This window comes from Otolemur garnettii, unplaced genomic scaffold (genome assembly GCF_000181295.1).
Source record: "Otolemur garnettii isolate 467f Iridium unplaced genomic scaffold, OtoGar3 scaffold00005, whole genome shotgun sequence".
Lineage (NCBI taxonomy): Eukaryota > Metazoa > Chordata > Mammalia > Primates > Galagidae > Otolemur > Otolemur garnettii.
This window is the reverse complement of record NW_003852400.1, coordinates 11092475-11108083: the sequence shown is the minus strand read 5'-3', so window position 1 is coordinate 11108083 and position 15609 is coordinate 11092475. Positions and strand designations below refer to the sequence as shown.

Genomic DNA, 15609 nt, shown 5'->3' with positions numbered 1-15609 from the left:
CTTCATTCAACTGCCCCACCCAAGGGTTTACAAATGACTGATAGAGATATCAGGGTTGTCTCTTTCCAATACTTTTGTATGTGAAAGCTTGTAATTTGGTGGTTTTTGAACACTCCTACAAGTAGCTATATTAAGCTATCTGGGCCATTTTTCTAATTTCTTTAAATTTTTCCAAGTTAGATAAACATACTGAAGTAGATTTAGAAAAAAAATTAAGCTTTGAAAGTGCTTGTAAGATGTAACATCTCTTCTTAAATTAATAACCCTGAATTGTAATAGGAAACGTGTAAAAAGTAAAATTGTGTATCCTTCAAGTGAAAACATACTGAAAAATGCTGGTCACAATGAAACTTAAAAACTGGTTCACATTAAAAAAAATTTAAAGATAAAACTGTGAAACCTTTTAGGTAAAAGCAACAGAAACAGTAACAGCAGTAAACAGGTAAGAGAGAGAGACTGAATGAATGAAAGAAAAAAAGGCAGGAAGACTGGAAGGCAATAAAAGAAAGAAAGAAAAAACACAGACGGGGGAAAAAAAAGGAAAGAGGAAAAAGGAGAAAAGGTGCATAAATACTTTGCTAAGTTAAAATCAGAGCAACTTAAAAAAATGTATATCCTAAATATATGATTCTAAAACAGTCTGTTATTTCAGTTCCATCATTAAACTATTGGAATAAACTAAAACAATTATTGGTTGATTTATCATAATTTCAAAGAGTTAATCTCAAAATTCTATAGACCATGTCTATGAAGGCAATATTAATACCGTAACAGCCAAGTAATTGGGGAAATTACAAGCTATTGCCATGATAGGTGACTTCTGAGATATTAGGAAATAGCTCTGCGCTGGACCAAAGATATAAATCAAAGTAGAGCATCACCAGCAGTAAGCACTGAACTCTAAAGTTAGCAGAGATCTCACTTTTTTGAGTCAACTGGATATAATATAAAAATAGATTCACGCTTTTTAATTTTAACGTTTTCTCCCATTAATTAGGTGTGTGACCTGGAACAGGTTATTTAACATTTGCAACTGTTGGTTTTTCTGGACACAAAACGATGGCTCCAGAATAGGGTTTCTTTAGAGTTCTTACCAGCTTTTGCGCGGTATTTCCAAGACTGCACAATTATAAAGTTAAGTCCGAGCCCAGTGCTGCCATCGTGTGGTAGGTACAGTGATAGCCTTGCATATTTAAGTTAGGAAGAGTAAAGAACCAACTGAGCAAACTAATTGAAGACAGATGTGCAGTCAAAGAGACACCACCAGATTTAATTAAGGTTAGCCACAGTGGAGTAATAAAACACAATAATGTCTAACCGTCTCGCAGCCAAAGAAAAGAAAGAGGTCAAAGAATAATTTAAAACAGATTGCATTGCCTCACAGAAGATAAAATTTGTTTACCTGAAATGCCCCCTCAATAATGAAGTCACAAAAATACATCAACATTGTTAGATTTATTATTCCAGGGCACAGGATTCTTTCTATAAAAGTGAGCTTATTCCAACATTTATTTAAAGCATCCATCTTTCCTCTAATTGGTACTTCACCGTACACTTAATATTTCAAAAAGAAAGTAGACACAAAAAAGGTAACTGATAAAAAATGTAACTGAAAAAAATATTTATTATAAGGAAAAACCCTCAATTATTTTGTAACATAAACATTTTCACACGGAATACACAGGTGCCCAATACATTCATGAAGAATTAGCAGAGGTAGAAGTTATTATACATATTATTCTATTTTGTCACTCCAATTTATTTTATATATATATATATATATAACGTTCATGGTTATGAACTTTAGTATTCAGCATATTAATTCTATCCTTCAATCAAATTTGGAGAAATTGGAATTAAAAAAATCAAGTTGAGTCATTACATTTTTCTACACGTTATGACAGATTAAAATGGTACTCTCTGACTTTAAAAGCTAAAAAAGAAATTTACTTTTCAAAAGTTTTTGACAAAGAACACACACACAAAAACACTCCCAAACCAAATGGCCTTCTTGATTAGAGATTTGTATAAACCGCAAAACTAGGTAAGAAATGAGAAGAATAAATATATTATTGTTATTATTATTTATTCATTAAATATTATTTGAACATGGATGGTTCCAGGACAAGGTTTTAGGAGGTTACCAAGGAGCAAATGTGGGCTCTGCTTTCAATCATGATGAGCGTGTAGTAATGACACAAAAATAAAAAGTCGTAATTTCCATAAAAGATACACAGATCATGTGTTATAAAGATCCACATTGAGGAGAGACCACTTACACTTAGGAGTGGGAGGAAAATGCATGAAGTGGGTGATATTTGAGGAAGGCCTTTACAGATAAATTTCATTTAGACAGAAAAAAGTCATGTGACAAGCTAGGGTTTACTTAGTAAAGGAGAAGAAAGCCCACCAAGGGAATCCAGGGGGGTTGGTCTGAACGGGCTGCAACGTAAAGTACAGGAAGGAGATTACAGTCGATGCGTTTGGGAAGGAGCAGCCTGCTGACAAACGTTGGGAATTTTGCTGAGATTAGTAGATGTCTTAAAATTACCTAAAATCCAGCTTCAAATATTAAGATCCTAAAGTGCTTTATTTGTTAAAATGTTTGACATTGTGCACATTTAACTCAATTTAATAGAAGGGATGCTTCTTACTTGAGGTCCGTTCAAGGGAAAGAAAGGAGTAAATACACATATTTTAAGTATCTGGAAAAGAACTATTTAAAAGCATGGATTCTTAATACCGGTTTATCAAAACCTCTGCATTTCTTTCTGTTTTATCACATTTTATGCTATGTAGGTGCACCATGGTAAAAGGAGAAGACTTTTCTTCATTTTAATTTAATTCATTTTCAGAAACTAACCGAATATCAGGCTATCTATCTCAACACTATACTTAGATACCAGGTTAAGAAGAAAATATTTAATCATCCACCAGGCGTTTTGTAATAGTGCTACCAAACATTTAGATTTACCTAAATTATTCACCTAACTTCTGATTAAAATTTCTATGCACGCAACCTTATTTTGCTGAAATATTACATAGATTTATCCCTCTATGGCAGGAGTCCTCAAACTTTTTAAACAGGGGGCCAGTTCACTGTCCCTCAGACCGTTGGAGGGCTGGACTGTGGGCCCTGGGATGAGCCAGCTGCTAAACAGGACAGGCAGCATTGGCAAAAACAACTGGTAGGCCAGATAAATGTCCTAGGCGGGCGTGGGCCGTAGCTTGAGGATACCTGCTCTATAGGATATGTATACGTGTGTGTGTGTGTGTGTGTGTATACCCCCTAGATTTGGTTTTATTTTTCTTTTATATCTTTTATAAAATATTATTTGTTCGCATTTAAAATTTTGACAACAGATGCAAGACTTCCCAAATGAGATTTCTATTCAAGGAGATAGGCAAGAAGAAAAAAAAATTGTCTTCCCTAAAATCTATTTCTAGCTTCATTTCATTCCTCTTAGTATATTGTTTTACATTCTGTCCCTATTCCTCAAATTTCCCAGAAGAAGAATAGAAGTAAAAAATTGCTTCAGGTAAAACCAAAGTTGACTATTTTGAAATGTAAATAATAAATCATTTTTGTAATGCAGCTATTCTCATTTGTTGTGACATCATTCAAATGGAAATTACTTTAATTTACTAAATATAAATTAATTAAATATTTGTATATTAATTAATGTTTATCTTTGAAGAGGATATATTGAGATCTTCCAGTTGATAAAATTAATATCCTCCATTCAATCAGCATCACACTCAAAATATTAAGAATCCAGATGATTGGATTATATAATGCCAATCAAAAAAACAGGATATCTTTCCTTTGTTTATAATCATTGACTGATTCATTCTGCAGCTCGTTATGCTGTTTAATCTACTGTACACATGTTCTTAATTTTATATTACACTAATTTCACATTTTCTTTTTTTGAGACACAGTCTCACTTTGTCTCATAGAGTGCTATGGCATCACAACTCACAGCAGCCTCAAACTCTTAGTCTCAAGCGCTTGTCTTGCCTCAGCCTCCTGAGTAGCTAGGACTACAGTCACTTCCCACAAGGACTGACTGGCTATTTTTAGAAACAGGGTCTCTTTCTTGCTATAGCTGGTCATGAACTCCTGAGCTCAAGCAATCCACCTGCCTTGGCCTCCCAGAATGTTAGGATTACAGGCATGAGCCACCGTGCCTGGCCTGCTTTCACATTTTTTAAATTATCCTGTAAAAAATATTTTCTTTAATATCATACACCAATTGGGTTTCTTCTACCTAAGTCGAAGAAACATTAAAGAAACATAACTCTTCTCTGTTTCTCTAAATCGAGTCCTATGGGTTATTGGTAAATTCTCATAGGCAACTTATGACAGCTTTCATTTTCTAAATAGCTGCTTCCAACTTGTAGTATCTGATATATAATTGACCGTTACAAATGTCTTTCTTATTTCACTGCTTTGGGGAAGCAATCCTATGGTCACTAGAACAAATGTGAAAATTCCTTTCGACTTTAGAGAATCTACTATTGGTGAAATGGAAGAAAGGAAAAAGCTAAATCCTTTGCAAGGCATGATCCTAGCTACCCTGATGGTGAATGTTCTGTCCTCAAATAGTTCCTAACAAAGTGTTTATATTTTTTATATTATTTGGTTATATTGGTTAAAATTCTCCTACCAGATTAAGAATCATTGTGTTTTATGTATATATGCTTAGGAAATATGTAGGTATCTTAGCATCCTGGAATGAGTATCAACCATTCACCCAGTAGTATGAATCTATCCAACTGGCTAATAAACTCCTGATGGAACAGGGATGCATTCGTGAAAAGAAACTCTAAGTAGCTTTGCAGCTTAGAACACATCTAGATTTAGAAGTGAACCAAGGTACTATGTAAGCTCAAAGACTCTAGGAAACAGCCATTGAGTATAATCCCCTAAAGAAGTGGTGGGTACAGCACTGGGTTCCTGCTGTATCTCACTCCTTATATTCATAGTCTTACGAGGTATACATTACTATTTCTACTGTTTTCAAATGAGGAAAGACACAGTTACTACAGAGAAGGTTGGGATTCAAAACCAGATCAATATAACCAAAGTTCATGCTCTCTGGGAGAAGACAAATACCAACAACTTCAAAACCTTACCAGAGAAACCTCCCCAGTAACACAGGAGGAAACACTTGCCTTCTATAACTTGCTTTGAATCAAAACTTTTCCTCAAATCTCCTATAAACTTATACATTTCTAACAATATTAATACTCTACCCCACTACATATTTATACCACAAAATGTATAATGTTTCTACAGGAATATGGATTCTTATATTCAAATATCACACTTAATTGTTTAAACAAAAGTCCCAAAAGTCCCAAGCATAAACTAGGAAATGCCTTAGGGGAGACAAATACCTTAAAATTTTAACAACCTGCTGGAGAATAGTAGAGTTACATACAATCAAGCACAGAATTTTTAATCAGTTCTTGAAAATGTCTATTCTATTTTGCATCTTTTGCTCCTGAAAGGAAAAACCGATTATTGGTTATTAACATGAAAAATAATTTAGCAGTTTCCTTTAAACTGCTATTTCTATCTACTCAAGGCTTTCTAAACTCTTTTCCCTGATAGAGCCAAAATGCTTCCTTGTTTGCCATAACACTATTGCAACACTGTACAAATAAACCACAAAAACAACAAACTAGAGCAGTTCCATACTATTTAACCACCTAAAAATTAAATGGGTTTTGTCCTAGAAGCGATCATCTTCCTTTAGATCCAATAAAAACAGTAATTTAGCATTGCCACTGCGCACTATCAGTTAAGGGAGTGAAAATAGAAGGCAGGTGAGGAATGTGGGGTTCTTGTGACAGCTGTTTCTTTATACATGGAAATTAGGAAAACGTATAATTATGCATTGGAAGATCAGTCTGAGCTTCGTTTATTGACTGTGATGTTGACTCTTCCCACACCATGCAGCAAAGCCCACCAATCACCGGCCTGCAGAAAGCTCCGTGTCCACCGGCTCCTCGGGCAGCAGCTTTGGCAGTGGGTATAGCGTGGACAGTGAAGGCAGCAGCAGCACTGCAGGGGAGACTAATCTATTTCCTATTCCAAGGATGTAAGTGGGTCTCTCTCTCTCTCTCTCTCTTTTTTTTAACTACACAGCATCATGAGTAAGGAATTCTTAACGTGTAACAAGAATTATCTAGATAGTTATCCAATTCTGAGTCATTGCCCCTTGCACACTTGAACTGTTTATGACTACATAAAGATAGATTATTCAGGAAAGATTAGATTAATTTGGTTAATTCTAAGGATGAATGATAGTCACTGCCAGGACTGCTTAATGAGTGCCATCTGTATTTCATATAAAAAACTGCTACAAATAATAACTTAGCCATGCCAGAATAAAGTTCAGTTGTACCTTAATGTTTTAATCATGTAATGTCCAAAGACAAACATCATCTATTTGAGACAGACCTGGATTGATTTACTTTGAATTGGGAGAGATGTAAACATATTCAAAGAACCTATAAATCGTATTTGAAATAGATGATACATTGGCTAATCATATCGCCTTTTCTACTATAAATCTCTTTACAATTAAAATGAAAAGTGTTGAAGTGTTTCTATACTTTCTAGAACAAATATCAAACAGTACATACATCTCTAAGGAGGTGCTCTTGGAATAAAGCTCATTCATAATGTATTAAACCTCATAAAAGTCATTTTGCAAACCCAATGCAAAACTAAAGCAGATTGTGTTTAGAATGTGTTAGGATATCTTTAATCATATTGGTGGCAAAATTTAGCAGCATTCGAGATAAATATGAAGGGTATGTCTGTTCCAATATCAAAATCTAAACCCCCCACCCTTTCCATCTGTGCTCCATTAACTAGTTTTCCAGGTTTTGAAAACACCACTGGGCCAGCCAGGGCCACCACCTGGTTTTGCAAGGCCTGTGAGCTAAAAATGACTTTTGCATTTTTAAATGTTGGAGGGAAAATGTTTTGTGACATGAAAACTGTATGAAATTGAAATTTTAGTAAACATTAAGTTATATTAGAATACGGTCACATCCATTAGCTTTGTGTTACCTGTGGTTACTTTCGTGGTAGTTACGAGGGAAGAACTCAGTAGTTGTAACAGAAACCGTCTTAAATATTCACCACCTGGCACTTGTTCAAGGGTCTCTTTTAATTTTGCTTCAATGCCCAGTGAAGCATTCTCAGGGAGTGAAATTTCTATTTGTCCTTATTTTAATATTCAGATTTCATTTTGATTCTGCAGTGATTGTAGTATTTAGACAATGGTTCAGTTTATAAAAGCAAAATAAGGGAAATTGATTTTTATAGTGAAAAATCTTTTTTGTGGGTTTGAAGTTACATCTTTTAAAACAATCTTTTGAACATTGTTATTATATCTATCTGAGTTTTATTTATGAGACTTAGACTATGGATTTAATAGCTATTTGCACATATTCAATTCTATTTGTTCTTTATCAGTTCTGGGAATTATTTTTATAAGAAATCTAATCACATGAGTCATTGGTCTCTGCTGATCCAATTTGACCAAAAAGAATTTTAGTAATTTCATGACATTTCTCTCTAAGCTGTGAATAGTATATGAATTGATGAAGGTTTTGCACATCAGATATTTGGATAGCCTTTCAATTTATCTATGTCTTTCAAAATGTAAAATTTAATATTAATAAGTTATAACTTCCAGAGAGTGAATTACGTTATTTTGTCAGTATCTCAGTGTCTAAGGTAGAAGGAGATTCTGTACTTTTGACATACAGACCACATTCAGTTTCATTTCTTCTTGTTTTCCTGTTTCTCCTGTAAATCAAAGCCTCTCAAACTATATAGGATGCTCTGCTTTGTCCTCTGAACACACCCAAAAGATTCACAGGACATACGTATGAAACAGCACTTTATATGCTCCACTGTGTCTAACCCAGGCAGCGATGGGGCTACTATGTGTTCGATAGATACATATTTGATAATTGGCTAAAAAATATAAACTATGTGATCATAATGTTCTGAGTTTCAACCCACAGTTACATCTTCCTTGGATTTTTTTTAGTTTCGAAATACTGCCAAAAGTTTTCTGTATGATTGGCGCCTGTGGCTCAAGGGCAGGGTGCCGGCTCCATATGCCAGAGGTGGTGGGTTCAAGCCCAGCCCTGGCCAAAAGCAAACAAACAAAAAAAAATTTTCTGTATGATCTTCAAAATGTACTTACTATACACTTTGGCTAAGTAGCTAACGTTAAAATCAGTTTTCATTACACTGTAGTCAGATATCACTCTTAAATTATAAAATCTAGAACTCAAGAACTAAATGAAAAATTGTCAAAGTTTAATAACATTATAATTACTAAAATGATAACTGCTTTTTAAGATTTTGTGATAGTATAAAGTTGGCGATTTTTCAGTACTCTGATCTGCTAGGTCAGCAGCACTAAAACACGCTTATTTCAATTGAGTCTGGCCCAGTCACGAGTGTGGAGTTTGCTTTACTGCATAGCGTACTGGTAAAAGTAAAATAATTACTGCTACATTATTATGCTTCTCTTCCTCTCTAGTACTAACAGAGTGGAGTTCATTATTTTCAGCTTAACTACTTGTCTTGAACCTCAATAAAGCAATTACACACATTAAAGTTTTATGCATTGCTTAGGTAGATCTATATTCAGGTGTAGATCATGTATATTGTAAAATGTTAGATATTGTAGAATTTGCACATACTTGGTCCTACACATAATCACCAATAAAAATTTGTGCTTAAACCTTTAACTTAGAATTGTCATACTAGAACAATAGAATGACTTTCAAGATAGAGTAATTTTTGAATTTACGTCTATGCCTCTTTCATGATGTACAGAAACACTTCAGCATCTTCTCTGAAGCAGAATGATAAAGAGGATCTTTAGAGCAGTTTTCAAGTAAGACATAATTGGATTCTTAACAAATAAATATGGTGACATTTTCAGCTGGTCCCCAAAACCAAATACTTTTGTGCACGTCAGAATTAATTATTAGTAAATCCTATTGCATTAGCATTGCTGGCTACAAAGAACAGCTCAGGATGTACTTTTGTCCAAGCACACTTATTAACTCCCTCTTTTTAGAGCATCTTATCTAAGTATATATGCAGGCCAATGACAAAATCTTTCATATGCCATGGTTTTTACTCTGGCTGAAGAAATAAGAAGTGACCTATGAGCTTTCGGCTGTTTCATTATCAACCTTCTAAACTCACAATTCTCAGTTTCATGAGTTCTTCATCTACTTGTCTTTCCAAAAAGTTACAGGCTGAAACTGAAAGTGAATAGCAGATTTGGCCTAATTCTGAAGCTATGATGAGCACACTTACCTATTAATGGGTCATATTTATTGAATGCTTATAAATGCTCAGGTACTGTGGTTTTTTCACGATCAAAAGGTAGCCTATATTACTCTCCTCATATTATAAAAGGAAGAACAGTCTCAAGCAGGTACTTTGCCTTGGATTCACATAGCAAGACACAGCAATGCCAGAAGCAGAGAGCAAGAAGTCTGACTTCAAACTGCAGGCAGCTCAACACAGATGAAAACCCAGGAAGGCTATGAAAAGAAATCACTAAGTGAAACAAACAGAATAATCTGTTACTACATTATTTTTATATGTTATTTAATCCAATATTTCCCTTCTCGCCAAAGAATCTTTAACAACTCATCTTACAGAGTTTAAGGACATTTATACTCCTTCTCACTTCTTGAATTAAAAATGTGAAAACAATTATAAAATGCAATTTGGAAATTAATTGGTGGTCTGATTTTTTGATAAGTGAGTCTACAAATAAGATTTACTGAATTTGGGGGTATTTCATTCAGACGATATAAGAATAATAAACAATTTACCATTTTAAAATTAGCATGATATAGAGCGATTAGCTGTGTGTATATTAGCCATCCAGGTCATTTACTGCAAGTCTGAATATATAATAGGATTTTATTTTTGCAAACTTAGTCTCCTTATTTGCATTAAGAAGATCATAACTGAATGCATCATCTTATTTTCTTTTTAAACAGAGGGAAAATGGGACAGAATGGACAAGAGCCTGTAAAACAGCCAGGGGTTGGAGTCGGACTAACAGACACCGAAGGTAAGTTAACATTTACCATGTTGGACTTAGAAGTGTTGTCTGTAGAGCTGACAGTGTTTGATTTTTTTTTTCTTAACATTAATTTAAATGTCAACTTCCTCTTGGCCAAGAAGGAGTCCAGTCAGTTGCTGAGTGGGAGACCCTTAAGATTTTATAAACCTAAGGTCAGAACAAGTGAAAATGACACCAAATGTCATGCTATTCAAAAGGATGATTCTAGGTACGGTATCACAAGAGCACTGAACATGGAAACAGGCAAAAGTACCAGATAGTATGTCATTATTGTCCATTAAATGAGAACATGGTATTTATTTAACAATTTCCCAATTCTTCCATTTATATTTAACATTTACATACCTTGGGATAGTAAATATTTGAAAGGGAAAGAAGAATGAGAAGGATGAAGCGATGAAGGATGAGAAGGAGAGACTGAAAAGATTTTCTCAGGGAAAAACAATTTTTCCTTGAAATCTTAAAATATGTTTTGTTTAAAGTATGCAAATAAAAAAATGCAAAACCATGCAAATAAAAAAATCATTCATAAAAACGTCATTTTAGTCCATGGAAATACTTAAACATTTGAATCTGAGAAGAAACAAATTATAAAAATAGCATTTTACAGAAATATTAATTACTAAGCTACTTATTAAGTAAAAACTTGAAATTAAATGTGAAGCTCAGTGCCTGTAACTCAGCGGCTAGGGCACTAGTCACATACACTGGATTCAATGTGTGTGAATCTAGCCGGGACCTGCCAAACAAACAATGACAACTACAATTACCAAAAATAGCCGGGTGTTGTAGCGGGCACCTGTAGTCCCAGCTACTTGGCAGGCTGAGGCAAGAGAATTGCCTAAGCCCAAGAGTTTGAGGTTGTTGGAGCTGTGATGCCACAGCACTCTACCCAGAGCAAAAAAAAAAAATTAAAATTAAAACCCATAAAAAAGGAAATTAAATTTGAACACCAATTTTAAAAGTGTAGTTTTATCAAACAAACAGTAAATTATTACAAAACAAAAAAAAAAATTAACTTGAGTGAACACACTTACAGTATCCCTAAGCTGCCTATCGACTAGATTATCCTTTGTAATATTGGGATAAAATCTGCCAGTGTGTTATCCTTCATGAATTGCACCAATCTCTCAATAATTTTAACTATTCTAAGTACTTTACAATATTTTAAGTACTTCTCATGTATCTCATTTAATTCTTATGTCGATGGAAAAGAAGCCATATTCTGTAAAATAATTTAAGGAGATTTATTCTGAGCCACATTTGAGGACCGTGACCTAGAGCCACAACCAAGGCTTGTGCAAGTGGACCTGAGGCTGAGGGATTACACTGGGTTTTATACATCCTAGGGAGCAGGGAATATAGGTGAGGTAATAAATCAATATGAGAAAAACATACATTGGTTCGACCCCAAAAGGTGGACATCTAGACGCCCAAGATTACAGGTAATATGTGAGTTTAAAGATTCTTTAAGAGACAATTGGCTGAAAAAGTTAGGCTCTGTCTAAAAGACCAGTAAAAGGGGATGCTTAAGATAAAGGGTCTGTTAATCAGACCCAAAGTATCAGACATGCTAAAGTGTTTTTTTATGTATATTGAGGATGGACCTGCAGTTAGGTCTTACAAAGCCTTAGGCCAGTTAGTGAGTCACAAAGGATGTCTCTAAGAAGGGGAGGGGGCATGGTGAGGAAGGTCTGGTCTCTTTTCCCATGGCTAGCAACTTCCTCTTGGCCAAGAAGGAGTCCAGTCAGTTGCTGAGTGGGAGACCCTTAAGATTTTATAAACCTAGGTCAGAACAAGTGAAAATGACACCAAATGTCACGCTATTCAAAAGGATGATTCTAGGTACGGTATCACAAGAGCACTGAACATGGAAACAGGAGAGGAGTTTCGATTCTGGTCTGTAACCAAGTGTGTGACCTTATTTCTCTGTAGGAGAGAGAAATTCTGAATTCATGTGTTGCTTGAGTTTTCTCATGTGCTTAAGTGGATACCACAATTTTCTGGTTCTACTCAAAATCCTCAATTCTTTTTTAGACTCCTTCACAAACTGTTCCTTCTGCCTGTCGCTGTTTTCCCCAGAGTTCCACCCTCAATCCGAAAATCCAAGTGCCCTCTCTCTGCATAAACTCATCCACTCCTTTTTATATGTTGAGTAGTCCGAATCTATTGCCTGGAATTCAGACTCAAATAGTTAATATCTATCAGGTATTTGTGTCCAACCAGGAAATAGAAACCACTCTGAATATTTAAAGTAGAGCAAGTGAGCAGCTGGCAATTGATTATCTTCTCCTGAAAGAGGCTGAGAAACTGAGTGGGGGATAGTGAAGCAACAGAAGGAAGCTCCTGTCCCCTGGAGCCAGTGGGAGTTGAAACCAGGACAAGCTGAGAGCAAGAAACAAAAATGAGATCTAGCAAATGCCAGGAATACATCCAAGATAAACACGGATGGGGAGACATATCCTGGTTTCTTCTCCCCAGCTCCCATTCTCGAATCTCTGTCAGTGCCTGATCAAATCTGGCTGTAAGCCAGTTGACAGGGAAGCCTGGGAAACAGCGTGGGGGGAGGTTACTCGGAGAAGAGAGCCAGGGAAAGGCTGCCCAGAAGATGCATCTGGTCAGCACAGTATATTTTACCTGGGTGTATCAAACTACTTATGCCCTGCACTAAATTTACCTTCTTCGCCATTTTAGCTTATTTTCCTTCGATGGGCTTCTACAATTCACAAAATTTGCACTAATTTATATGGTATTTTGTATACCTTATCATTGTGCTTTGATTTAAATCACCTCTCCCTATGCTTATGTCTTCCATGAAGCTGAACAACTTTCACACCAAAGATATGGTGTATTTATCTTGCTATCCTTGCAGATAGCCTGTGCAAAGAGTTGCTTGAAAATATTTGTTGCGTACATGAATAGCCAGTATGATGGTATGCGTAATTTATACCTACTGGTTTTCATCTGACTCTAGAGTTCGTATAGAGAGGGAGGCAGTTGATGCAAGTTATAGGTACTTAATTTCACCTTTCTTTTAATCTTAACATTTATAAATAAAATTGTTTTGGATAAATGTTAACAGCTGTCAATGAATAGAAATTGTTCATCCTAATACTACTTTCTTCTTTCACATCAGTCCCACACAAAACACGCTTGCTTTCCAAGAAGGAGCCAATCAGAGCCTTCTTTATTTTTGTTTAAACTCATGAGTCAACGTGTTTATGTGCTAGTAAAATGGCCCAGATCAACAGCTGATCTCAAATTAGTTATGGAGCAGAGGGGTAAGGGTTGATAACGGGAATGAGATAGAATATGTAATTTAATGTGAGTAATTTATAGTAATGTGCCCTTATGTAGCCATATTTTGGACGAGTTGTTTTTGATTGAATTACTCCTGGTGTTTGACAATAATCAACTGTCTGACTTACATGTCCATACGAAGATAGACATGAGTAGTGTAGATGTATAAAGGATAGTTACTAACATGAGCAAGAGGATGCAACATATTAAACCTTCAGAAACAATTTTAAATGAGAGGAAATATATAAGCAGAGTGAGGAGAAATGATTAAATCAAAAGTTTTTTTTTTGTTGTTGTTCTGAGCAAATAGGAGAAGACATCTATTTAAAGTATAAACTTTGTCTACAGGAATATGGAATCAGCTTTGTGTTGTCCTTGAGACATATGATCTATATTGTGTTTGTTTTGAGTGATCTAGAAAATTACCTTCAATTTATTTTGTTGTCAGTCGACATATACAGTCAATTTAATGAGAAAATAAAAAACCAAGAGTCCATTCAATTTGTTATTTGACAAAATATAGTTTTCTGATTGTATTTTTGCTCCTTTCATCTCTTCTTCAGGGCCTCAGAGACACAGTGTCTCTACGTAGATATCAATTTTCTTGAAATTGTATATCTCTATGATGTTCCACCTCATTTGGAGTATTTCATATTATTCATTCAAGCATTTTGTTTTATGAACACCTTAGTCCACTCTAAGGGATATGATCTAAAAAGATTTGCTCTAAGACAGTATCCTTAAATCCAAAGTATAACATAGATTTTAAGTGATCTTTCTTAGACAGTTCATCTGCATAAAATTTCTTATTCTTGTTTCGGCTTCATAATATGCAGAATGGAAAGGGTGATACCTTATGGGTTGAAATTTTCTTTTGAGCATGTTATCGAAACCATGTCCTTACTATTAAATAGCCATGTTCTTATTCAACTTATTTAGCAAGCCTATTCATTCTGTAGCTTCTGATTTCATTCTAGCTTCTGATTTTAAAGAATCATTTTTTCCACTTAGTCATTTTCTTTAATGATGTTTCACTTTCTTGACAGCAGTGGCTCATGAATTTTAATACCACCAGGAGATTAATTCAACAGATCAGAATGTGAAATCTATGAAATGTTCTGGGGTTCTGACCTAAGTTGCAGCAGAAAATAATACTCTCAATAGCAATAAAAAATTAAAGAAAATAATACTCTTTTGGACTGTCGCCAAAAGATAAAAGATTTTACATTTAATTAAATAATTTTAAATTTTATTAATTACCTCATGTAAAGTGCACATTAGCACTGTGTTTGGCACATGGTTAAAACTATTTAAGTTGTAGCTTATTAAATAGAAGTGAATATGAAAGAGTCATTTGGATGCCATCTCAGGGAGTAATATTTAGGATTGATAAAATATTGTGTGCTTGTTGAAAGAGCTATATACGACAACTTTCCCCTAAGATTTAATGAAACTAATTAGACTCTCCAAATGTACAGATGAGTGTCTTTTCAAGTTACATTAAAAACTTCTAATTACATTCTTAAGATAGGCTATCTGCCCCCCTTCTGCATTTTGTCCCATTAGTTAGATGTATTTAATATGCTTTATTTTGCCAGCAGGCAACTATGTAGTAGCTCCCTTGACCCAATTATTCTCTTAAACCAGGTGTTCACAAACTTTAGCAAGCATTACAATCACAGCTTTGCATGAAGTTTAATTTTCTTGGTTATATGCATTTAAAGAACAAATAACTCTAATAAATCGTTGATTTCTTAATTGTCTTTGGAGCTTGAATTTCGTTTCTATGAGAAAATAAATTCAGTTTTCAGAATAAACCTCTACCCCAGCAGAAATATACTAAACTCTATGCTCAAATATTTTTACATAATTGTGTGAAAGCACATTATCATTAATGCTAAGCTAAGGGGGGGGGGGAAACAGAATAAGATTGAGTTCAATATATTACTGAAAAAATTTTTTAAATCACAACAATTTTGAAAACATAATGAAATTCTATAATTACAACAATGTAATTTTAATGAGCATTTTAATATCCATATATGTGTATATGGATATATGCCTTTATATATATATATATATATATATATTTGTATATGTACATATATGAAACATTTATTTTTTGAGATGAGGTCTCCTTATGTTGCCCACG

At 34.6% G+C, this 15609-nt stretch overlaps 1 protein-coding gene across 1 annotated transcript in view; it reads left to right on the top strand.

Annotated features, from left to right (window-relative positions):
- Positions 1-15609, top strand: part of PCLO (piccolo presynaptic cytomatrix protein) — a 382295-nt gene that overhangs the window by 335444 nt on the left and 31242 nt on the right. Inside the window, exons 21-22 of the mRNA XM_003782629.2 lie at positions 5969-6110; positions 10072-10145. Coding sequence (XP_003782677.1) covers positions 5969-6110; positions 10072-10145 — 216 coding nt within the window. The remainder of the gene's footprint in view (positions 1-5968; positions 6111-10071; positions 10146-15609) is intronic.